General features: G+C 41.6%; 1 protein-coding gene across 8 annotated transcripts in view; it reads left to right on the top strand.

The window, feature by feature from the left end:
* The window catches only part of Pard3 (par-3 family cell polarity regulator), a 539,860-nt gene that overhangs the window by 210,750 nt on the left and 302,590 nt on the right, over window positions 1-26,520 (top strand). For 7 of the 8 annotated variants that reach the window (XM_036187591.1, XM_036187588.1, XM_036187587.1 and 4 more), the window contains exon 4: window positions 25,975-26,153. The exons of the other annotated variant lie outside the window; for it this stretch is intronic. In XM_036187591.1, the coding sequence (XP_036043484.1) occupies window positions 25,975-26,153 (179 nt within the window). The remainder of the gene's footprint in view (window positions 1-25,974; window positions 26,154-26,520) is intronic. 8 annotated transcript variants of the gene reach the window in all.

The following is a 26,520-nucleotide window of genomic DNA, read 5'->3' as shown; positions in this document are numbered from 1 at the left end:
CTTTTTGATAACAGATTTTTCCTTATCTAAGAATATAGAGGTTTGTTTAAAGATTTGTTCAAAGACAGAGAAGACTAAGGATCTTTGCTTTAGTGATCTAGCCTTTAACATTTCGCTGATACTAGCATGCTACTTTTTGGATCTGGTTTAAATATACATTGAAACTACAGATAGTATTCTATTGTATTTCCTTTTGAGTTGTTAGAAATGACATACAAATGCTGTTCCCAGAATTTCAAGTAATTGCCCCTCACTGAGTAAGCTTCATTCAGCAGCCAAAGCCCTTCCAGTTTTGTTGTGGATGCAATCTGATTATTACATGTTGACAAGGTCATATATCTATTAATTGGACTGGAGATGGGATACAAAATTGCTGTAATTATTGTAATTTTCTAACTAATTGCAGGGTTAGTAGTGAATATTTTACTTCTGCATAATGAAAACCAGGATTCCATCAGAAGTTGTTTTATAGGGTATCAGACATTTTGTTTTATATCTTTGGTGATTTTTGCCCAGCACGTATCGATCCATCCCAAATGCCACCGCGATCACAGGCTCAGCCAGGGTGAGTGGTTCTTAGATTCTCTCCATACTGTTTGTTGCACTATGGTCATTGTTTGTGTATAAATCAGAGCATTCTCCTTTCAGGCCTATAACAAAGGTTGGATCATCTGTCCCAGTGGGAAGAGGACTCTGGTGCCTCTTATCTTAACCTGTAACCCGCTTGAGATATTCCCCAACATGAACGTTTTAAGGGAGTAAATTCGTTTGGCTTATGGATTCTGCTTCTGAGTTAAGAATTAACATTAGTTAATGGTGCGCTTGCTTGGTGCTATAACATGGACTTACATAACACGCTTGCTCCTCTCCTGATGCTTTGCTGAAGCCAGGCTAGTCTCCTATGGTGGAAGCCAAATTGACATTTGAAAAATAATGGTATGTACATAAGGTGATTGGGTTTCTGAGGTGTGGAGGAGAGAGGGTGCTGTGTTAACAAAGGACTGTTAGGAGCTCACTATTGAGATGGTAGGAGCCGAATGATGCCGTTCCCTGCTGAAATATAAACTGGAGGAGCAGGTGAAAATTGCCAAACCTAATGAGCAATTTGGCAGATAAGACAGGCTGTCAGGCGATGGCAGCTAGCGGCCTGCGCCGCATTGTGTGTTCCAAAGGATAACGTTTAAATACCACAAGGAAAAATGATCTTCTCCTAGTGGTACTTGGTATCACAAAGAAGTGTGCTTTATTTTTTCAGATTTTTAGATTAACTACCAGCAACCGACATATGTTAATTTAGGTTATAGAGTATTTTTATATTTGTCTGATCATGTTTTATCTATTAAAAAAATGAATAGAGCCAGGCAGTGGTGGCACACGCCTTTAATCCCAGTACTCGGGAGGCAGAGCCAGGCGGATCTCTGTGAGTCCAAGGCCAGCCTGGGCTACAGAGTGAGTTCCAGGAAATGCACAAAGCTACACAGAGAAACCCTGTCTAGAAAAACCAAAAAATAAATAAATAAATAAATAAAAAAGATAAAATGCATTTGCCCACTGTGTGTGGAACCCAAGACATGTCACACACAGATATGTAAGAGAGAGGTGACCACTACTTCACTGCATGGTAGCCACTCACCTGTGGTTGGTTACATTGCAGACTTAGCAGGGTACTGTGCTGTTGGTACCCAGAAAGCATCTAGACGTGTACACATGGGCCGTTTCTCATCCAGACTGCAGCTCCCAGTCCTCCTTTCTAGTCAGTCCTACCCCCCCCCCCCCCCCCCACACACACATTGTGCATTGTTTTGTTGGTTTGAAAGCCTGGAGACAAAATCTCCTTTTGCTCTGCTGCTTTTGACATAACTCTCTTGTTTGTTTTCTTGAGAATGTATTTGCTCATTTATGTTTCTCAAGGAAAAAAACCATTTCTAAACACCAGGAGTAGTATTGTATTCCTTGTTTTATTTGATCCTGGCGGCTCTTGTGGCCAGCTGGGAGGCATTTCTTCTATCTCAGAGCCATTGAGTCAGTCCCAGTGATTGGGTGGTGGTGAGGGAAAGCCTTTGGAAGGATGACTTTGATGCTGTAACCTTCTCCATCTCTAGATGGAACTGTCTCTGTGGTATCACACTTTAAAGGATGAAAAACGTCCCTTAAAGTCAGTCATTTTGTTTTTCAAATATTTCTATTGATTTTCAATTATTTATCAATATATTGTGTACTCTGAGAGTGAGATTTCCGTTACTGTCAAGCACCAAAGATAGTCCATCTCCATACCTGATCAAACTATGTATTCTAGCTCCTGGAGTCATTTCCCAGCCTCCTCACTCCTCTTGTGTGGCCTGTGGTCTCACTGGGATTCATGGCAGTAGTGCACAGGAATGCTTCATGGCCACCAGGAAGTAAACTAGAGAGAGAACAAGAGGTCAGGGCCTGATAACACCTTTGGAAGGCTCACTCCCATGACCTGGCTTCCTCCCTGCAGTCTCTGCTTCTGGAAGGTTCTAACACTTCCTGTTAGTGCTGGTGATCCTCAGCTGTAACTCATGGCTTCTGTCAAACATTTCTCATCCAAACCACAGCTCCCACAGACAGACCATCTTTCTGCTCCATAGAGAGTCTTATGGCATGGCCACATGGGGAATGCAGAAGTGTGGGTGAGCGGTAAGGTGCTTAGACACTCTGCAAAAAATGATTCCTGCTCTTTAGAAAACAGGTGTTTATAACAAAGATCTTTCTATGTTCTGGACTTGATCTGTTCTCCAACATCTTCACCATACTGACATTTGAAAACTGAGCTCAATCTAGAATTTTATAAAGGAGCCCCCTCCCATCCCCCGCACACGCTGTTACTGCCTCTTGTAAGTGCAAACCTTGGCCTCATTCGTTCTTAGTTCTCGTCGTACTGTGTGTTCCCTACATTCCCTTCTTCCTTCTGTACTCTCCGAAGGTCTGGATGGTATTTGCACCTTACACAGCTGTCTGTTCTAGGGCTTCACAGCTGCTTTCCTTCATTTCCTCAACCTTTTCATTGTTTTTCTAGACAGGGTTTCTCTGTGTAGCTATGACTGTCCTAGAACTCACTCTGTAGACCATGCTGGACTCGAACTCAGAGATCTGCCTGCCTCTGCCTCTCCAGTGCTGGGATTGAAGGGATAAGCTAGCACACCCAGTTTAAGGGTGAATTGGCAACCTTTTCTTTCTTTCTTTCTTTTTTTTAAAATAAATTTATTTATTGATTTTACATCCTGGATGCAGTTTTCCCTCCCTCCTCCCAGTCCCTCCCCCACATCCACTCTCTAGTCCCACCCCCCAATTCACTCCCCTCCCTTTCTGTTTAGGGTCGGGCAGTAAAACACGGCATATCAAATTGCAGTAAGATTGAGCACCTCCCCATGTTTTAAGGCTGGGCAAGGCAACCAAGTATGAGGAATAGGATCCTAAAAGCCAGTAAAAGAGTTGGCGATGTTCCCTGTTCCTATAGCCAGGGAGCCTGCATGGGATTGACCTAGGCACTCTGGACATATGTTACAGTTGTGTAGTGTGGTCCTCTTGTGGGACTCCTAACCTTGGGCAGCCTTAAGTGTGAAATGGCAAGCCCAGCTGTCACTCAAGTGCCACTTTGCACTTCTACCGCTGTCCACTAGGTGTCTTTTTCTTGCCTTGTAGTAGTAGCCTATTGTTAATTGTATATATATGTGTGTATCAATATCCTAATATTTATATATACACACTGTAAATATATATTCATAAATGTGTTAATGTCTGAGTATATACAAATAGCTGATGATGAGGTTATGGGAAGATTTTAGAAGTAGTCAGGAAAAAAATTTTTTTAAGTTAATTCTCACATTTAAAGATGTAAAATTACAACTGGATCAGTCAGGGCAGCTTAGACCAACAGCAATCTAGAAAGGACCCTGACTGAAGGGCGTCTCAGAGCTCTCTAGGTTATACAGCCTATTATCACACTTAATTAAAATGTCATGTGGGCCGTGGCTGATCCATTGGCTAATTTGTTATTTAAAGCAGCTGGAGTAGTATTTATTTTAAATATAGAATTTGTGATAGTGAATTGGAAAAGAATATTATGTTGCTTGGCAGTGATGTTCCAGCCTGAAGATTTATGACTTAGAACAAGGAAACACAGCTGGTGATTAGTTAGATTAAGCAGTGCATGGGCATCTAATAAGGATTTATATTAACTGAATGGTTACGGTTATCCTTTAAGTGGAACAAGTGGGTTGCGGAAGGGAGACAGAAATGAAGTCCCCGATTGGATCAGAACTCAGGAGAACAATTTCATTCTGAATTCTGCACTGGGACTCAGATCTGTAGGCAAGGCTGAGGAGGACCTTGAAGCTTGCGTGATAAGGAGCCAAGAGGCTGTTTTGGCCAGTGAAGTGATTTGCTCTTTTTGCTCCTCTTCAAAGGTAGTTTTTTCTCTTCTAAATTGATAACTCTATGTATATGCTTTTTGCTTTTATTATGTGAGGTAGGGTCTCCTGTTGCCATTGCTGGCCTTGAATCCATCATGTTCATAAGGCTGACCTTGAACTGGTTATACTCCTGCCTCCACCTCCCAAGTGCTGGGATTATAGGTCCAGGCCACAATGCTTTTGTCTATAGATACATACTTATAATAAAACTTAGTTTTTAAATTAGACACAGTAAGACATTGTCTCAGTTATTGTTCTGTTGCTGTTAAGACACCATGACCAAGGCTTAAAAAAAGAAAGCTTTTAATTGGGGCCTTGCTTACAGTTTTAGAGGGTTAGTCCATGATCATTATGGTGGGAAGCAGACAGGAAACAGCTGAATGATTTACATCTTTATCTATAGGCAGGCAGGCGGAGAGAGAGAAGGAGAGAGAGGGAGAGGGGAGAGGGAACAGAGAGCCTGGGCCTGGTGTGGGCTTTTGAAACCTCAAGCCCACCCCCAGTGAACACACTTCCTCCAATAAGGCCACACCTTCTAATCCTTCTTAAACAGCTCCACTCCCAGGTGACTAAACATTCAAATGTATAAGCCTGGGGGAGCCATTCTCGAACCACCACAGACATAAACAATAATTAATAAAAACGATTGCAACAATGTGATGTAACACATACACGTGATGCTGGTGTCTGGGTCCGTATACCTTGCTGTCCCCTCTTCACTCCCTACATTGGTTATTTTTCTCCTTCCTCTGGGGGAGGGTGAGAGAAAAAGCTGACAAAAAGGAGCTTAAGAAAGGAAGGATTGATTTTTGGATACAGCCTATCATGGCAGGAAAATCATGATGCCAGGAGTCAGGTTGCAGTTGCAGTCCAGAAATAGCGAGCAGGCCGGAAGTGAGTCTAGCTACTGTACTTCCCCCCAAAATAGAGCTACTATTGGGGACTAAGTGTCCAAATACACGAGCCAATGGAGGGGATTTCATAGCCAAACCACAACACTCTAGGTCTTTAAGCACTAGCAGGCTTAGTGGTCATTACTGTATTCACAGTTTAATATCTTAGAGCAGGATAGAGAACAAACACCACTTCTATCGAATGCATGCATCCATTCAGTCGTGAATGGTGCTGGAAGTAATCCCCAGGTTCTTATATACATGCTAGACAAATGTTCCCATGGAATCCCCTCAGCCCTGCTGCGTGTATGGAACCATTGTCCTCCCCAATCAGGTACCTCCCTGCACACCAATTAATGTTTGACACTGTGACATCGATGGGCTGGTCATTTGAAATATGTCAGGAAGGAGACTAATGGCCAGTGAGGGCTAACCATGGAGTGTTTCTCTTAAATGTTGTTTTATTTAGATGAGCACAATGGAACAATGTTTTACAAAATAATATAATTCTGACCATTATTACATAATTCTGTTTGATTGATAAAAATATTCTGGCAAAAAAAATGTTTGTTCAGTTTTTAGCTTGTTTGTATAATTAGAAAATTTTTATGGTAATTACTCACTTTTGCACTGTGTGAAATTTTGATTAGAAAAATCATGCCCAGGCTGTGAGTACTGAACCCGTGATGCATTTTCTCCATCACAGTCAGCAGTTCTCACCCCCCAGTTCACACTCCCCAGTTCACACTTTCCTTCTTGGCTTCCTTGGGGATCGGGTGAGCTCAGCAGCTGGGCGTACTTTCCACTGCTCACCTCTGCCTCAGCTGCTGCTCTTTACCTATTTCAGCCATTTCTACTCTTGGTTTCTTAGAGTCAAGAAGAAATGGCTGCTTGGTCATTTACTAGGTTTCTTTTAAAGAATTAAAGGTTTTCTTGACCATAGCTCCTTTTCCTAGTTTGGCCTACACTTTGCTTTCATTTTATAGCTAACTATGTGCATATCTCTTTTGTATAGTGGGAGAGGCAGAATCACTTGAGGCCCAGGGTTCAAGAGCAGACTCAGCGGCATAGGGAGACCCTGTCTCTAAAGGAGCATAAAGAATCCTATCTTGCTTGTCTCTGTGCCGGCTGGCTTGGAGCTCCACACTGCTGAAGTTCCGTGTTCTTCCTCTCTGCTCAAGAGTCTTGCAGAATAGTGTCCTTGGTCTGAGATTGGGAAGGGCCTCAGGTGATGCATGATCAACCACTGACCATGCTTATGGAGGTTTGAGGTTATACAGGATCTTTAATTTCACTGACCAGATTCCTTTAGTATGGATGTTTTTTTTTTTTTTTTTAACATGGAAGGGTTGATCAACAAGGCCTTCCACTGGACACTGTTGTTATATATTTCATTTTTTATTTCTTGTCTGAGATTTTAAATTTATATGGAAACTTCACAAGTAATTTTTTTTGAGGTGTTACCTGGCCTTGACTCCTACAGTAGCAGATGACCTTGAATTTCTGATCCCCCAGCATCCATCTCCCTAGTGCTTATAACCATGTGGAACTGGGGATTAGAGTTAGACTTTGAGCATGCTAGGCACTTACCAGCTGAGATCTAGCCCCCATGCACACCTATCTCCCTGCATCTGTATCTTGAATTAACACTAGTGCTCATATAACAGCTCTGTTAACACAGACACTTGAGACTTTTAGTTAGGAAATACACCCACTGGAAGTGTGTCTCAATGATGATCTCCCCTTACAGTCAGGTTTTCTGCTCCTGTCACTCTGGACATTATCAAGGCATGTAAATTGATGGATTTGTGCTCAGAGTCTTAGACTCTATTGCTTCAGGGAACTTCGCTTTAGACTTGTGTTTGTTGCTACTATTCCTTACCAAATTAAAAAAAAAGAAACAATACAAATAAAAAACTTTGAATGAAACAAACCAAATACATCAGAAATGAAGGTATTGATGAGCATTTCTTGTGAGTTAGAACTTCTCAGGGTACTTTTGATGAAGTATCAGGGTTACTCCAAGGCTCCTGGCCTATCATAAAGATAAGTAAAATATTTAGCCTTTTGTCCAAGCTGGTCTTGGAGTTTCCACAGCCTTAGGCTCCCAAAAGTTGGGCTTATATGTATATGCTACTTAACCTGTGTTATAGTTTTCGTTTTTGTTTGTTTTGTTTTGGAAGACAGAATCTCTTATATTCTACGTTGGCCTCCAACTCTTTAGCCAAGGATGACACCTCCCCTTTACCTCCCAGTGCTGGGATTTCAGACATGTGGTGTACCCCTGGTTAATTTGTTGCTGGGGATGGAACCCAGGCTTTTTGTGTGTCCTGTTTGTTAAAATTTTGAGCTAACTTGTGTTTTAACTCTTTGTCCCCATTCATTGTACCCTGGGCCTCTCTGAGTTTCTGCCTTGTTTAGTAAATTCCTCTCCCTGCCTGGAGTCCTGGATTTACCTCTCACACTACTTCCCGGAGGCCAGATCTGTCTGGATAGAGTCTTTCTTAGTGTGACTTGAGAAGAGGGAATTTGTCTGGGTTTTGTGGGCCTGTTGGCATGCTGGTTTAATAACCAGATTTCTGGAATCTAAGGTGGTCTGTGCTGAGCACCACTGAAACAGGCCTGTGCAGATGGGGACAGCTATTGCAGGACTTATCCATTTTAGAGATGCCAGTGCTGTGAGAGGCACAGAAGGATGGGGACATTCAGTTTTGAGTGCCTTTGTTGGAATATGTAGTTGGATGTTTATGCCACTTAATTTTTAATGATGGCTTCATTTAAACTGTCAGCTCTTGATAATTTCATAATTCAGTGATATAAACTAGTCTAGAAATGTCATGCTGATCACAGATTTTGAGTTTAAAGTTGGTGCTGTTGGTTTCTACAAACCTCCATTTTTGAGGGATCTGGACTAAGTTGAGCATGTCTCAGTGAGAGAAGGTGTGGAGGAGAGATGTTGAAGGTGCACCGATGGGTGGATGAATTTCTCATAACGAGACATTCATTGGATAAAGAAAGAAAGGAAAACAATGTTCTAACAAGCACAGCTCTCCATATCAGCACCTCCACTCCTTCATCACATTGTTTCTGTTTTTACATTGCTCCTAACCTGCTAAGCCTACAGAGTTCTTAAACTATCATCTCAATTCACATGTATCCTTATAAAGATACCTAGGTATTGGCTTCTGGGAATGTGTCATCCTTTTCTGATGATTGATCTTTCTGGAAGTTTCCACAGAATAGCAGTTGGTGCACTTACTTCATGAGCTCCAAGTGGTGAGCAGCAGATTTTTCCCTGATGAGAAGGTGAAGAAGTCTCTTTTCCGTTGGTTGCTCATTTCTAGTGATTTCACTATCATATTGAAATATTTAACATGGTTTGTAGTCATTTGATTGAGTAGAGATGTGTTGGCCTGCAAGGGTCTCTGCTGCTGGTGTGTCCTGCATGGTTCTCATGATTACTGTTGCTTCTCAGTAGACTGTCTCCTTGTTCTCTTAGCAATTCAAGTGTAAAAGGAGTATGGTTTGTCAAAGCATTGCCTACTATTTGCAAATCTGTTGCATTTGTGGCATGATAATTCATAACCACAGTTTGTTTTAGAGGTTATGAAACCTGAGATTTTAAAGGGTTTGGAGTTTGGGCACATTTTCTTTTCATCAAGGAAGAGTAGTATTCTGTGCCCGGCCTCCTGTGAATTATGGGATTCATAATTGAAAGACAATCACTCAGAATAAATTCATGCTAATTAACTTTTTGCCCATGTATTTTTTTAATCCACTATTTCTTGGATGTTAGAGTCAGTTCATATGTTATTATATTGTGATCAGTTATTTTGAAATAGATCTTGTGTATCCCAGGCTGGCCTTAAACTTGCTGTCTAGCCACAGATGACTTTGAACTCCTATTACTTCTTTCTCTTCCTCTTGAATTCTGGGATGTCAGGCCTGTACCAACACACTCAGTTGAAATGGCGCTTGGGATCGAACCCAGGTCTTTGTGCATGTGAGGCAAGCACTCTACAACAGACACATCCCAACCCTGTCTCCTGTTAATTGAGACACATCAAAGCTTACTGTCCTTTGTATAAATACATAGTGGATAGAGTACAAACCCAAAAATGTTGCTAGTATCCTTCTAGTTGATAAACATCTACAGTTGTATTTTTTGGCTGTTTGTTTCTTTCTATATATAAAATACCATAGCCAGAAGCAGCTATTAGAAGAAAGCGTTCATTTTGGCTTATGGTTCCATAGGGAGGGCAAGGCATGTTAGTGGTCAGCTGTAGCAGGAAGCTGAAAGGTCACATCTCCACTCATAAGTAGGAAGAAGGGAGAGGGAGAGAGCGCACCCATAGTCTGAAAATGGGGCAAGGCAATAAATTCTCAAAGTGATCCCTAGGTGACTTACTTTTCCCAGCATTGCTCACCACCTCCTCAAACAATGCCAACCTGCTGGGGAAATTCCTTATTCAAACCACTCCACATAGTGATGTCTGAAATAACAGTAAGTCTTTTGGAAATTAAAAAAAAAAATGTGGGAAAGGAAAATGTAAAGTGAACACTGAAAAAGGAAAGGAATTTTACCTATATCTGATCAGATCTGAACTTTGAAGCTGGTTGTGCTGGCTCATGGGAGTGGGAGAAAATTCAGTGCTGTACTGCATCGTCAGCATGCTTTGTCAGACCCCTGGAGATCTGCATGGATTGTAGCCCACATACCAGCCTGCTAGACTCTTAGGGAACACTTTTTTTTTTTTTCTATTTTAAAAATACTGTCTCAATATATAGCCCAGGTTTACCTCTGATTTTGTATCTATAGCTTGGAGTGGCCTAGAATTCAGAATCCAGTTTCCAGTGTGCTAGTATTAAATGTCTATGCTACCAAGCCTGGCTCAAATTTTTGTTAATGGCAGTGTTGTTTAAATGTTCTTTGAGATGACTTTATGTGTTGTATGGATAAAATATGGTGACCTCCTCTGTTATGTTCAGCAACCAGTAAGAGAATCTAGATAGCTGGGTCGAAAAACATCAAAGAAGAAAAGCATGCCCAATCGAACTAAACTATAAAAATGTGCTCACCAACATTTGTGCTTCTGTTCTTGAAATTCACTTTTCTCACAAATCAGCAACTTGTTCCATAGTAGTTCTGTTATTTTACCTTTTGTAAGAGAGCAAGCATATATGGAAAGGGGGAATATATACATAGGAAACAAGACATCCAGGTGACAGGCTTGCACATTGATTCACTGGGACACTCAGATCACAGGGTTGCACATTGATCCACTGGGACACCCAGATCACAGGGTTGCATACCTGTTTACTGGGCCACCCATATCACAGGGTTGCACACCATTCACTGGGACACCCAGGTCACAGGGTTGCACATTGATCCACTGGGACACCCATATCACAGGGTTGCAACACCATTCACCAGCTATTAGCACCATTCTCATGATACTGCTGGTTGATTGCCTCTGGGGTAAGGAATTGCAACTTTTCTCCCTTGCTTTATTGGGTACACATAATAGAAACAAAATTTGTATTTCTTCACTGTTTATTATTATTATGACTTTGGATTTTATTGTTCATGTCGTTAATTTACCGATCATCAAGAAATGAATTATCAAGAAAACACTTGTAATGTTTGACTGCAGCTACTGAATTCATGGCTTTGAATTACTGGATCAGTTCCACCCAAGTTCCTAAATTAGCAAAGTGTTTCTCTGAGAAGGCTGGTTAGATGACAATATTGAGGGTCTCATAGGAATGCAGTGACATTCAGCGTGGATTGAGGGCTTTCATCATACTCTTTTTAATCTAGGTAAATGCTCCCAATATACAGAAAAGACAAAATGCTCCATGGTTATAAATGCTGGTAAAAATTTAGACCTTTAACCCACTGTGTGGTATAGTGTTTGCAATGTTGCTTCCTCAAGGTTAACTCAAGTTCAAGGCTTCTAAAGAAACTTCACAAGCCTAGAACATAGTACTGATTTCATTAGCAGAATTAAAGACCAGTCCTTCAACACTTCAGCTCTTAAAATCACAAGCTAAAAGTTTTTGTGTGGTTGAATCCAAGCCCTCTCTGTTACAATGGAGGAAACTAGGGGGCAAGAGAGAATACTCAGATTGGGCTCACTTGTTTTCAAGGGCCACACTGTTTACTTTTCATGCTGCTGGGACAGAAGCAACTTAAGGAGTGAGTGGTTTTTTCTGGTTAGTTTGGGGAGTACAGTCCATTGTAGTTCATAGTATGGATGGTGTGTTCGCAGGAGCTCGAGGCAGCTCCTCACATTGCATCTGCAGTCAGGAAGCAGAGATGAATGTTGCTGTTTGCTTCCTTTATGGTCAGTCTTCTTTATATCCAGCCAGCCCTTAGGAAAGGTCCCACTCACACTTAGGGTGGGTCTTTCTACTTCAATTAACCTAGTATAGAAAATTGCTCACAGACATGCCCAGAGGTTTGTCTCCAAGCTGATTATAGACCTTGTCAAATGGATAATCAATATAACCATCACAAAGGGCTTTCCTTTTGAATGAAGACCTAAGCGTGTATGGGGTCTTCTGTGAGCCCAGAGATGCCCAGAGGCTTTATCTAAACAGCACTATCTCCTCACCCTGGTGATTCTTTGTGTAGTTAAGTGTCAGCTCAACTTGCCATAGGGAAATAAGGAGGCATATTAGAAATCTGTACTAATGTAGATAAATTTCATAAAATCAGACAAGATTGATGACTGACCCTACTTAATTCAGAATAAAGGAAGGGAATCTAATTTTTCTATTTTTCCACACCCCGTTTGCTACAATGAAAATGGCATTATCTTTTGAATCATTTCCAATGAAATGATTTTCAATATTGTTGTCTTTGTGACATTTGGACAATTAGAATGCATTTCTTAAGCCTACTGGAAATGCCACAATGCTTTTTCTTGTTTTCGATTTTTTTCCCCCACTGATTTTCTCTTTGCTTGTTGCCTAGGAAACCACTATTGGGTTGAATTCTTTTTGCTTGGTTGTCAAGCTGGCAGAGTGATAGGTAAAGTTGTTTAGATTTACTGGTGTAAAAGTGCTGCTTAAATATTAGAAATGTTTCATCAATATTAAAGCGGTTCATCTCCCCAATTAAAAAGCAGCCAACTCTTTGACGCTCTAAACATACTAAATAGAGGATTGTTAACTGCTTTGATTGTGACTGGAACTTTATTTGGTAACAGATTATGATAACATTTGTATTATCACAGTGGGTTGTGTTAAATATAGCACCTTGATAAACAAAGTCATATATAAATATTTGTTTATTTCTTTGGGGAGTCTAGCTATGAATTGTGATTTCCCAAGTTGCAAATATAAACATAAAATATGTCATAAAAATTCTGTTAGATGTTAGAAAATATAGGTTCTTCTTCCCTATATTCTTTAAGTAGACCAGCTAACTATTCCATCTTTAAACTTTGAAAGTTGAGAGAAATAGAACTACCTGTGATCTTGTCCTTTATGCAGTAATAAAAGGTTAATATAATTGAGAGTATCAAATCATAGCTTTAGTGTCATACTTTCATCTAGCTAAGTTAACTGATCTACAAAATGACCAGATTCTTAAAACATTTCAGAGACATGTCTGAAGAGTTTAGTAATAGTAATCACTACCCCCTCATAACCTCCCAGCTTTGAAATAAGGCCAAAGAGACTTCAGTGAAATAGTTCCTGACAGTGACCTGAAGCCAAGCATTTCATAAAGTATGCCCAGATCCTCTTTACAACAAACTAGTGAAGATTGATATTTCTCACAGAGCATATTTATATACATAGGTGTGAGTTTACTGGTGGTCTGGGTTTTCACCTTTAGGACCTGAAGTCAGATATAGGAGGGGATCCACATGAGGGCACACTTTCTCAGTGGTCAGACATTATCCTTAGCCTACCAAATATTTGCCTGAAATCATTCTCTTGGTACAAGTAAACCCATTTTCTAAGATCATGCAGTTACAATGTGTGAACATGCAGATTAAGGTCACCTCACACACTTCTGTTAACCCAGGTCATGCTTGTGGCACAGCTGTGAAATGTGAAGCATTTGTGCATATGAGTGCGCGGTCACATGCGCGCGCGCGCGCACGCGCGCACACACACACACACACACACACACACACACACAGGACAAAGTCCCTTTCCTTCAGTGTGACACTCCTCCCTCATACAAGTCTTCTAACAATACAACAAATTATGATAAATTAAGAGCTTTCATTGTTTCTTAGCTTTCCCTAAAAGGAGCCTGTCTCATTCTTAATTCTTTACATGGTCCTTCTTTCTTTCTGTCAAGAATATGTACAGATATTTGGGCCATGAACTCAGGGACAGTGTCTGTCTGTCCTCATTTTGTCAGTAAGAGGTCTGCTCAAATGCATTTGCTATATGGCTGCCCTTTGGTGATGAGGACTCTGGATGCTGAGAATTTTGTGAACAAGGTAGGCTTTCAGCCCTGGACCCTGGGATTCCCATTCCACCCTTGTTGGGTAGTAGCCCATTTTATTTGTTCTAATGACTGAGATGTGGGTTTATTTCTACCACCACTTGTAGATTAACTCTAGTCAGGTGTTCTTATTATTTTAACACCAAATTTCCCTACCTATTTAATAGAAAAACTCCGTTAGCTATTTACTTAGCATTGCTTTGAAGAGTTCCTTTTAGTGTGTTAATGTTCCTCTCACCTTCCTAACCATAGTAAATGTCCAGCACTGTCTGTCAGTGACTCCACCCTGATTGCCTGTTCCAGATGCATGGGATGTTTTAACATGTCCATTACTCTCCCCTTAAGGAGATTGACTGCATTAGATTATCAGGGAAAGATCTCCACACATTGATGGTAATACATATAGACATGCAGCCATATGCTTCAGGACCCGGAAGCCTTGCTCACTTCTTGGAGCCGCTGACTAGTGCCAAGTAAGCTGATTACCAGCCAGCATGTACAAGGTGCCACAGTGAGAGATCGATCTGAAACTGGACGACCTGTGTCCTGCTCTCCCTCTTAGAAAATATTTCCCTTCCCATTGGCTGTTACTGCATTTAGCTTTCCACAGCACCAATTGCTGGTGACATTGTATGCACTATTTCTTTATTGTCTCTTTATCCTCACTGAAATCTGTTTGCCACCAGCAGCTAGTTGAGTGCATAGTGAGTCCTCAGGCTTCCTTAGCAAAGATTCATTTTTAAGACAAAAATTCCACTTGTGAGCAAAATAAAGGGTAGAGATTTGAGCTGGAGTGTATTGCAGTGCATTTGCTTAAGCAGCTCTGAAGCCTGGGGTCTATACCCAGCACCAAAAAACCAAACAAACCCAGTAACAACAACAGCAGAAGTCTGGAGACATCTGAAGAGGACTGCCTCCATGAAGCAGTTGATATGAATCATGTGGGCGGATAAATAGAGAACCAGATGAACGTGGAGTACATCCGTGAATGGAAAATCAGCTAGTGAAAGGTGCAGATCCGTAGTCCCTAGGTGAGGGCACATGTTACACTTTTCTATAGCATTATAGGTTAGAGGTTAGAATAATAAATCGATGGGAAAGTAATGCTTCTCAAAAGTTAACCTGACAGTGAGTGACGTCTGCAAACCCTTAATAAGATAATAGAAGACAAATGTCTAACGACAGCATTGAGCCTTTACAGAATATCCCCATCAATCAATAGTCGATGGCAATTTTTGAGAGACAAATTCCTTGTCAGATATAATTGATAGTTTTCAAATTTGCATCTATGATTGTTGAACTGAACTGGTAAAGTGGTAGAGGTAAGAGGGATTTGATTCAGATCGAGTGTAAGATTCTTCCTGGAGTGTCGGCTTTGACCTGCAGTATGTGGTACTCAGGCACCCCTGGAGGGGACTCAGCTAGGCATGAAGGACGGCAGTGCAAACTTAATGGTAAAAACAATAAAATAAAAAGAACACATTGCTGGGAGTCTGTCTATTATTGGCAGTGTTTGAACTAGCAATTCAGTCTTTTCTCAACAGTTAAAAAAATCATCCCCCTTGGGCTATCCAATGTGTATCATTGTTTCTTCTTTGATAAAGAGATTGACCTTACTATAATTGAGACAGTGGATATAAAAAAGGTAGAGATAGCTGGAAGCCACATTTATTCATCAGTTTCATTTATAAACCATTTCTGCAAACATTTTCAAGTACCATTTTCTGTGCTGGAGGAAACATTTAATAATGAAGGCGAGTTCTGACTGGCGAAATTCATGTGAACACAGCTTCCATTCAGTTGTGGGCACCTCTTAGAGTGGGCGGGCCTGGGAACACCTGTGGGTGCCTTCAGCTGCATCTGGGCATGAGGCATAGAAGCATTCAGATCTGTGCATGCAAAAGACAAACAAAAGCCCCACAATTCTCACCTAGAAAGGAATAAAGAGATGGTTGATTAGGGAGCCAGATGCAAATGACTGTGGCCCAGGAACACATATTCAGGTTACTCCAAATTCTATGTTTTGACATGGTAATACTGTCATGATTCTTCTTCTTCTTCTTCTTCTTCTTCTTCTTCTTCTTCTTCTTCTTCTTCTTCTTCTTCTTCTTCTTCTTCTTCTTCTTCAATAATAATAACAGAACAAAGGAAATTATAAATTAAGGCACTTTTCAAACACATTTCTGAATGTCCAGGTGGGCAGGTCAAAGCAATGCGGGAAATGCAGCAGTGGGCTTCAGATACTGTTTGAGGATATTCTTAGTCTTTGCATTGGTGGAAGCTAGTGCTCTGTTAATACATTTCAGAATGACTTACCTAGCAGTCACAAGGATGATAGGTGACACAGAGAGGTGGGCAGTAAGTACCTCTTTGGCTAAGATAGCTCAATTTTGCCCTGGATCTGTAGCAGTCTAGTTTACCACAATCATTATTATTCTGATTATCAGTCAGCTTTTGTAGAAGGTTCACTATTGGAAGGACTCCCTCCTCCCCCCCCCCCCCCCCCCCCCCCGGAACTTCTGCTAACAGATCCTAGAATGCAAAGGCCAGGACTTTTTCTAATGTTGTTATGGTCCAACCAGACCAAGAATTCTGATGCACTGCATTTGATTGATGGGTTAGAAAGGAGGCATCATATGCTTTCCAAAGAGTAGAACCAGGCTCACAGTGCTATAGGAAGTTAAGTGAAAAAGCCACAGGCTTTTCTCACTCACTGCTTTCTGCGCTTTGGGAATGTCTTCCTGCAGCGCTTGGAGGTGGAAATGCCAGTTTGGGTAGGGCTGAGCACTAGCCATGGCCAGTGGCACAGGAAATAGAGTTGGGAGGAAACCTGAAGTCTACTCACAGCCTCTGGATGGAGAATTCTTCCCAGGCCTCGGCTTGGTGCGCTGCCATTGGAGGGTAGGTTTTGTAACATGGCACGTGCTAATAACTTGGCTTTTCCCATGGTGATCTGTGTCTTCAGGAGCTGTGTAGTGGCTCTGGAGATGGGAGAAATGGTTGTATTTTATATGAGGAGTAATTGTGCTATTTGTATCGTAAGTTCTATTAGAAATCTTATGACTTTATGCTTTTTTGATTTGATTAAATATCTTGCCATCTTATGTGGGCCATTTTGGAACAAGTTTATTCATTGCCTCAAGTGGTTAAATAACATATGAGTCAACTGGAAACCCAAGAGAAGCAGTGACCAGCCCAGTGAGGAGGAGGCAGTTGGAAGTCTAACTTAACACTTGCGTCTCTGTCTCCTGTTTAGCATTTGCTCTAATTCCTTATTTGATTTACCCTCTCTTCACCTTATTTCCAAAGCACGTTCCCTAGGACAACAAATCAATATTTACAGTGCACTGGCACCCCAGAGCATCTGGGATCATGGGATGATGGTTTATGGCTGTTTTAGCCCTTCTTCAAAGCCGCCATGACATCAAACGGCCTGCACAGCTGTCCCGGGCCCAGTACCGCTGCACATCCCTCTGAGCAGCAGCCAGCAGCTTCATTATTAAAGATGCCTATCTTTGAATTTTCTTTTTCATGTTTCAGAGGCCAGACTTTGAACATCTCTATATTAAATAAATCAGAAGATCACTTGGTTGGAAAGTTTTATTATCATATTTTTAAATACTTCTGCTTTCCTAAAATTAGGGCCGAGGAATTTCAACAGATAAGAAGCGCCCATTATTGTTCATTACTGTAATGGATATAAAGTACACCAGTTTATTAGTGACGGTGCAATAGGTCACCAGCCCAGGACCACTTTGTACATTGCAGCAGTCTTGTAGTGGTTAGATTTTAGAATCACCTTGAAAGAGAGTATCAATGAGGTGTTATTCATGTTGGCCAGTGGGAATGTCTGTTGGGGCTTGTCTTGATTAAGATAGTTCAGTAGGAGGACCCAGCCCTCCACGTGGGTAGAAACATCCACTTGGGAGAAGATCCAGACTCTGAGAGTGGAAAACTTGAGTTGAGCATGTATGTTGATCCTTTGTTCTCTGCTCCAAACCGGATATGGTGTGACCGGCCACTACCTTGACTTCCCCACAGTGATGGCCGAGAAACTGAAATTGGGAGTCACAGTTTCTCTCCTAAGTTGGTTTTGTCAGGGTGTTTTATCATATCAGCAGGAAATGATATAATAAATATGAAATCTAAGGAAAGATCCTGCATTCATATTTAATTCCTTGATGGCAAGGGCAAAATGGTATTCTCTATATGATACTAAGCTCTGTTGCTATGAAGAGAGATGGCAAACCTCTCAAAGTCTAGATATTTATCATAATCAGCTTTCTTAAGACCTGCTTGCTCAGATGCCCCCCTACCTCACTGTGTGGCTATCTTTGTACCCGTCCTCACAGCCTTTGGTATTTACAAGCTGTAGTGCTTATGATATTGCAACATAGGCATCTTTTTATACTTTCTCTGACATGTTGCTAGATGGCTATCAGTTCTGTTAGGAAGAGGTTTGATGGAGGAGCCTGGTGGGATGGGGGGCAGTGAACATGTTTGAGATCACATGTTTAGTCCTCAAGGAATCTTTTCAGCCTTCATTGTGGTCTTTGTATTTACCTGTTGAGAACTAAAGCCCTAAAGAGGACCAGATTCCAGGATCTCAGGACCAGGCCGGTGGTTCTCAGGCTCTGACTCATGGGTCCTTATAAGTCATTGAGATCATTTCAGGGAGGCCAGAGGATCACACATTTTCATTATTGTTAAGATGTATCCATTGGACTGGGTCGGGAATAATGATGGCAGACTCAGCTATCACCATGTGTGAGGCCCTGGCCTCAGTCCCCAGCCCCAAGGGCACAAGGCACACTCATTGTATTGTTGACTTGCCTCACACTGTATGGGTAGGGCAGTCCAGAGGTAATTGCTGGCCACTAGGTGTGGGCATGCTTCATTTGAAAAAAAAAAAACCCTGCTTGTCACTCACACTGCTTACCCCTTGATGAACCAGGGCAAGCCCTTACTTCAACCTGTGTTCAAGTACACAGATTTTAAATGGCAGAATGGGAAGCAGGCATGAAACATTGCAGCTGTCTCAAAAAAACTGCTAGGCAATGGCTTGAATTGGCAACGGTTTAGATTTCATTCAGAGAGAGAGAGAGAGAGAGAGAGAGAGAGAGAGAGAGAGAGAGAGAGAGAGATCTGCATGATGTGTGTGCATGTGTGCGTGTGCACATGCACACGTGTGTGCAGGTCAGAGGTTGGTGTTGGGTCTTGTACACCTTATCTTAGACAGATTCTCTCGCTGAATCTGGTGCTCACCATTTCTGGCTAGCCTGGCTGGTTAGAGAGCTGTAGCGATCTGTTTCTCTCTGCTTTCCCAGCATCGGGGTCCTCATGCCTGCACAGCACACACACACTTTACTTACTTACCCAGCTTACCAGTCCTGAAACATTAGTTTTATTTTCAAAAAGGGCAGAAGGACCATGGACATTCAGAATCCGGTATTGGAGGGTTTCTAGCAATTGGATGACAGGAGCCCATCAAAGAAGGGCAACAGCTGACAGGACTTGCCGCCTCGTAGTGAGAAGCAGGTTAGGAAACTCACACGCACATGAGCATGACTGACATCTTCCCAACCCATAACTTGCTCCTGTTGACAACTTCCCACCCTGTAACATGTTCCCAATGAGATCAGTAGAGACGTTAACATATGTGATTTTTCTGATAGGAAAGAAAATGTGTCAACATTGAGAAGATTGGCAGAGCTCAATAACTTAATATTTCCCAGATGACTAATGCCGCAGAATTTTTCATCAGTAGATATTCCATTAAAAGACAAGCAGATTTTAATGTAACGGAAAAGTTCACACCCAGCTTGCAGCTGACCTTTGAGAAACTGCCATTCGCCAAGTATGGCCGAGGAAGCTCCACAATTATCTCAGAAGGCAATTAAAATATGCTCTCACTCCAGGTCCACTTATGTTCTGCTGGTTTTTCTCTCTGCTCTCCCATTTTGCAGCAGAGTGCCTGCAGAAGTAGATATGGGATCCAGGTGTCCTCTATTGTATGAAACATAAAGCAGTGGCTGTCTCCTCTGGTTTTGTGTTTTGCTTTTTGTAAAGACATTGTCATAAACTCATATTGATTATGGAACATATAGTAGGTTTATTATTGTTACTTAGAAATGAAAAAAACCAGTAAAGATTTAGCATTTTTTCCTTTTCACTTTTTAAATGGTAACCAGCTTCAGCCGTGAGCTGCACAAACTACAGTTGTTGGAGGCACGCACTCACTGTTTTGCGGCTGCTGTTTTCTTACAGTGAAAAACCCCAGGGAGGGCTTGGACCTCACTGCGTAGACCAGGCTGGCCTCAGACTCAAGATCTGCCTGCCTTTGTGGTATTAGGAGGGTATCCCCGCACCTAGTTCTTGCTTTTTGGCCTTCATCAGGTCCTGAGGTGACTGAGAACCATGCCAGCCTCAGCCTGTTCATCTGTACTGTTCTTTAGCACCAAAGTATCCATGCTTGTACCCTCCCTCCACTAAGCAAATAGGCCTCTTCTTCTCTGTGTTACCATTTTTACAATGTAGATGTGTGTGTTACAATCTGCATGTATAGTTAGTGTGTTGTTCGTCTGCTCTTTGATGTGAAAAGAAGGCAGTCAGTTGAGTATGTCGTTTAGAGTGTGTGTGATTCTGCTTTGAAGACAAGATTCTTCTCTTTAATAATTGATGCCAACATTCATAGTCATAGGTAGATAGAAATAGAATGCCTTTTCTGATACATTAGTGAATAATAACTTAATGATTTGTGTGGTCATGAGCCTTGCTCAGGAGCCCAAACTTTTGTCTAGGACATTGATCTGTGATCATAGTTGGCTGTTCCTGTACTTTTGAGCCCAGCTTATCTATGAAGTGAGTTACTTGTTTCTCCATTGTGACTGTTACAGGGCTCATGTTAAAAAATAAAATCATTCAGACCCTCCAAAGGAAGTCATTGGCTCTAAAATTCTATTCCTAAACCTTTGTGTTTGTGTAAGCTGCATAATAATGCCTTTCATGCAATTATAGAACCAAGAAAAAAAATAAACCAGTACACCTCCTAGTGAGCGCCATTATAGTGGGAGATAATCAGTTCCTGCTGGATCTAATTTCTGTGAGTGTGAATACAGAGCTACACTGGGATCTCTGTTTTCATAGTTACCATGTATATTCATGGAGTACAGTGTGATACTGCCCTGTGTATGTATTATGTAGTGATATAATTGTACACATACAATGTAACAAGCATCTCCATCTTCTCAAACATTCTTCACTTCTTTGTGTTGGAAATATTTGGGATCCTTGACTTTTGCTATTTTGAAATGCACAATGAAAATTCTTGGCTGTAGCTACCACCCTGTCCTATCAGGTTCCAGAGCATTTGTACCCATTTCCTCCTCCTTGCTCTTCTAGCCCACAGTGCACACTTGTATAAGAGCAGCTTGGTCAGCTTCTCCCATGAGTGGGACAGTATGCTATCTTTCCCCGAGTCTGGTGTGCTTCAGTACCATAATACTGCAGTCTTTCCGTTTTAGGACCGCCAGGGCTATGCCTGTGTTGTGATCACCCAGCCCTTATGGCCCCTTAAAGCCTTTGAAACCTGAGCATTTTGCATTGTTGTATGGTTACCTGACACTCCTCTAGTGAGAATTCACTGCTGACTTCTTTATTTAGTTCTGTAATATTCTGACCAGCCTGGTTATTATTATTATTACTCAATTTCACCTTGTTGAAGGCAACAGTGCTCAAATACGTAAAAGGTGATGCTGTCATCTCATGGGGTGTGTATTAGAGGGTAGCACGAAGATGAGGTCCAGGGTGGTTGTATGGTGACTCTTTGGAATCAGTTTCCCTACAGTACAAACATGGCTTTAATGGCTGCACAGGAGGGGCTGCATATCCATGTCTCCCAGGTGTGCCCCTCAAATTGCGGTTTCTGTGGCCCCTAGCCCCATGCTTCTTCATCCACTTGGTGAGCAGCCTCTACCTCCAACCCCCCTTTCCCACAGTCAACTTTATTTACAGATGCAGCTGCGTAGACTGAACAGATGTGCATGATGTTGAACACATTAATAGTCGCCTCAGAGTACCTGAATGTGTCAGTGTGGCTTAGAGGGAGAGAAATTAAGACAGCACTTTACCTTTGTCCCTGTGTCCCGATCATTCCCTGTCTTCTTGTCTGAGTCTGAGTCTGTGTCTGCCTGGGGCTCTCTTGTGTTGTCTGTTCCTGTGTTTGTGTCTGTGTGTCCCTAACAAAGGACTTTGCTCTCTTTCTTACCAAACAGCGCAGAAAGCATCACATGAGGCAAAGAATGAAGGATACTTTACAGAATTTTTAGTAGGGATTTACAAGGGATTAAGTCACTGGTTCCAGCTGACTGAGATAGCAAACAAATGCTACCAAGCAATATCTGCATGTTGTCTTTAAAGTTTATGGTGGATATTCAGTTTGTAAAGTTGCTTTCAGCATATTTGCTGTTTTCAGCGTCTGTCACCATAGCATACACACAGGTATGCATTACTCATGGGCTAAGGGAATGGAAGCGTGTGTGTGTGTGTGTGTGTGTGTGTGTGTGTGTGTGTGTGTGTGTATGTATGTATGTATGTATGTATGTATGTATACACACACACACACACACACACACACACACACACACACACACACAAATTTTGCTCTTCGAGACAGGATTTTCCTGTGTAGTTTTGGTGCCTGTCCTGGACCTTGCTCTGTAGACCAGGCTGGCCTTGAACTCACAGAGATCTACCTGCCTCTGCCTCCCGAGTGCTGGGATTAAAGGCGTGCGCCACTGCACTCTGGCTTTATATAATTTAAGATTGCAGCTATACATTAGCTTAGGGTATAAAAGTTGAGTATATGGAAAAGCCAAGGCCTGTAAAGTTTGTTGTTCTTTTAAAGGCAGGTTTGGCAAATAGGCTGAGTACATAGAGAACATAATAGGGCAGCAGTCTTCTCAAGTCTTAAGTGACTTCACTATGTATTATTAACTTTGGCTCTGAGATCTAATGAAAGTTCTAATCCCTTAGAATAGAAGGGAACTTTTCCTAATACTGCATTGCCATAAAGGTGTGATTTCTCTGTTTGTTTCAGGTTAACAGGTTAGCATAATGCTCATGTCTAGAAAGAAATGATGGTTCCAGGTCATGATGTAATGGAATCCTGAGTGTAGTATGTTCCCCCCACTATGTTGATGCTGGGAAGCAAATTTCTGCTGTGAGATGGAATATACTTCTCTGGTCACTTTGTGCCAGATAGTGGGTGCTGGTTTTAGGCCTTATGGCTGCACCACTGTTAACACTGTTAACTCTTTCTTTGAGCTAGTATGATATTTATACTTTCGCACTGGAAGCTGGGACGGAAGATTGGTGCCAAGGCATGTTTAAATGATGGAAAACTAACAACTCTGGCACTGATGTTACTCAAAATAGACATCATTGTAACCTTTGGGAATAGTTTAGTCCCATTAATTTAGGAAATAATTTTGTTTTCATTTGGTAGGGGACTTCCAAAAGTGGTGTTACACACTTGTCTCAAAGGTGACAATACAGTTTTTGTTTGTTTGTTTGTTTTTAAGATTTATTTATTATATATACAGTGTTCTGCCTGCATGTGTGCCTGTAGGCCAGAAGAGGGCACCAGATCTCATTAAGGACTGTTGAGAGCCACCATGTGGTTGCTGGGAATTGAACCCCGGACCTCTGAAAGAGCAGCCAGTGCTCTTAACCCCTGAGCCATCTCTCCATCCTGACTATATAGTTCTTATCTACCTACCTACCTACCTACCTACCTATACCTACCTATATCTATCTATCTATCTATCTATCTATCTATCTATCTATCTATCTATCTATCTATCTATGGTCTTGTGTGGCCCAGGGCAGCCTCTTACTCCTTATGTGGCCAAGGATGTCCTTGCATTTCTGACTCTCCTGCCTTCTCTCCACAGGTTCTGGGATTACAGGCATGTCTCACTACTCACAGTTTATGTAGTACTAAGGATTGAATCTAAGGGTTCCTCTGGGCTAGACAAGTACATTTTGCCAAACCCCTAGTTAAATCCCTAGCCTCTGTTTAATTTTTTTAATTGCAAATTTTAAGTAATGTTGGCTGTCACAGGTAATTTATACACACTTAAAAACCAGAAATTACATCTTATAATTTTTATGCATGTGTTCCTTCTATCGAATTAAGATATCCATAACTAATGTTAAACTAAAAAGTTTTTTTTTTTTTTTTTTTTGTTTGTTTGTTTGTTTTGCCTTGGATAGTGTTGCCCATGTGGTACTGTTATCAAGTTTTCATGGTGTAGATGTGGATATTAATTAAGATACTTCTGAGGCTGGCTTGTCTGTGGTTTTGTTGGTGAGCTTACTGGTTCCTGGGAAGGACTATTTTATTAGATGTATTTGGGTTTTTTAATGTTGTTTGGTTTTGTTTTTGTTGTTTTGTTTTGTTTTGAGACTTCGGTCTTACTATATAGCCCTGGCTGTCATAGAACTCAATATGTAGACCAAGCTGTCCTCAAACTCAGAGATATCCACCTGCCTCTGTCCCCTGAGTGTTGGGATTAAAAATGTGCACCACCATGCCTGGTATTTGTTAGAGGTCTTTATGGTAACTCTTCAAACTTATATCCTAGGTTTCTCCTCTGCTGTGGTCCATCATGCTTCAGTGATACCTTGACAGACACTGGCCTCAATTTGTTGTTGATTGTGTTAACGCAGCTAACTATGGACACATCCTAATTCTGCATGACTATTGTACTGAAATGGTCTTTTATGGAGTGGTTTATATGAGGAAATAGCAGAGGTTCCTGCGTATCATGCACTACTCTCAAGATCACTGTACTCAACTGTTTTCCTCCTGGCTGTGACAGTATCTGACTAAAGCATCCTAAAGGGGTGTTTATTCAGGCTAACAGTGCGGGAACAGTCTGCTGTGATGGGGAACCATGGTGGCAGCAGAGAGAGGCAGCTGGTTCCAGTGCATCCACAGTTAGGAAGGGGAGCGGGGAAGGAGACAGACAGACAGACAGACACAGACAGAGAAAGCTGGTGCTCTCCTCACTTCCTCCTTTTATTCAGTCCAAGACTCCAGCCACAGTGCAGCCCACTTTCAGGGTGGGTCTTCTATTCTCATTCAGACATCTCTGGATCCATCCTTCTAGCCATGCCCAGAGATATCTCCTAGAAGAATTTATACAAGTATTGACAATTTATATGAGGCTTCCAATGAAAATTACCTTCCCCAATCATCTGAGAGACAAGAAGCAACTGTGTGCTTTGCATTTTCTTGAAATACTTTATTGAAGAAAAGCAGCATTGCATTCAGTGTAACTCTTCAGTAGACTATCCAAGCATTGTATGAGTTCTACATTTCTAATTCTGTAGATACAATTCAAAGTTAGATGAAATAATTTCATTTTCTCTTTCTTTCTTTCTTTCTTTTCTTTTCTTTTCTTTTCTTTTTTTTTTGTTAAATGTCTTAAATAGTATTTGTGATAATTTATCTAGACAGAGTGGTAAATAAGAGCAGTGTGGGTTGTTATTCTCAATTTGGTATTTTTCATGTGCCAGACAGTGACTCTTATTTAGACCCCATAATACCCTTCCCAAGCAGGATATTATTTTGTCATCATTCCAGTAACAAGTAACTAGAAGTAGAGGACAGCCAGGTTTTTTGCTTACAGTCATGTTAGTATCCAGTGATGAAGCCCAAATACCAGCTCAGGCAGCTTTGTCCAGAGCTAGACCTCTCCTCCTTCTCCTTCACCACCAGGGCATTTGAAAGCCTGATAGGATTTGTGTTAGAGTGCTGGCCCACTATCTCCAGGTTTTATGTAATCTCTAGCATTACTTGGGCTAGCAGAATGGCTTAGCAAATAAAGGCACTTGCCTCCAAGCCCAGAAGATCTAAACTCAATTCTAGGATCCCACATGGTAGAAGGAGAGACTTAATGTGTACAAACTGTTTTCCAACCTCCACACATGTGCCACGACACGTACACACCCACATACATACACAGACACACCATAAATAAACATGATTAAACCTCAAATGACAAAATGAAAGAGTAGTAGTCTTTGGTCACTAGTCTTTGTGTTGAATGCATCTTTCCTAGTGTGGTGTTCATCTCTGCTAAGTCCAATCCTCTCTTTGTGTGTGTAGATATGCCTCTTCATGTCCGCCGGAGCAGTGACCCAGCTCTAACTGGCCTCTCCACTTCGCTCAGTGATAATAACTTTTCCTCCGAGGAGCCCTCCAGGAAAAACCCCACCCGATGGTCCACGACAGCTGGCTTTCTCAAGCAGAACACCACTGGAAGCCCCAAAACGTGTGACAGGAAGGTAACCACTCCCACTTGTTTCTGCAACCCCTGACATCTTCTGTCCTTCGGTGCCAGTCAAGTGGGGTCAGGTGTTCCTTGGCACAGACTGTGGCCCTGTGTGAGTGTTAGTGATTTTCTCATCAATATTTGGACACACTAATTTTCTGATAAAATTCAGTGCTGTCTGTGGAGATGGGGATCCATGTTTTGAGTTGATTAAAGACAGCTCCCCCTTTTCTTTCCCTTTTCTTGTGCCTATGCCCCTTTTCCTTCCTTTTTCTTCCTGGGTCCCAGGGATGGAAACCAAGGCCTTAAACACAGCAGGGAAGCTCTTTAACACTGAACTATAAACCAGCCTCAGAAGAAAAACTTGAACAGGAAGCATG

Source organism: Onychomys torridus, chromosome 5 (genome assembly GCF_903995425.1).
Source record: "Onychomys torridus chromosome 5, mOncTor1.1, whole genome shotgun sequence".
NCBI lineage: Eukaryota > Metazoa > Chordata > Mammalia > Rodentia > Cricetidae > Onychomys > Onychomys torridus.
This window is presented reverse-complemented; position numbering and strand designations above follow the sequence as displayed.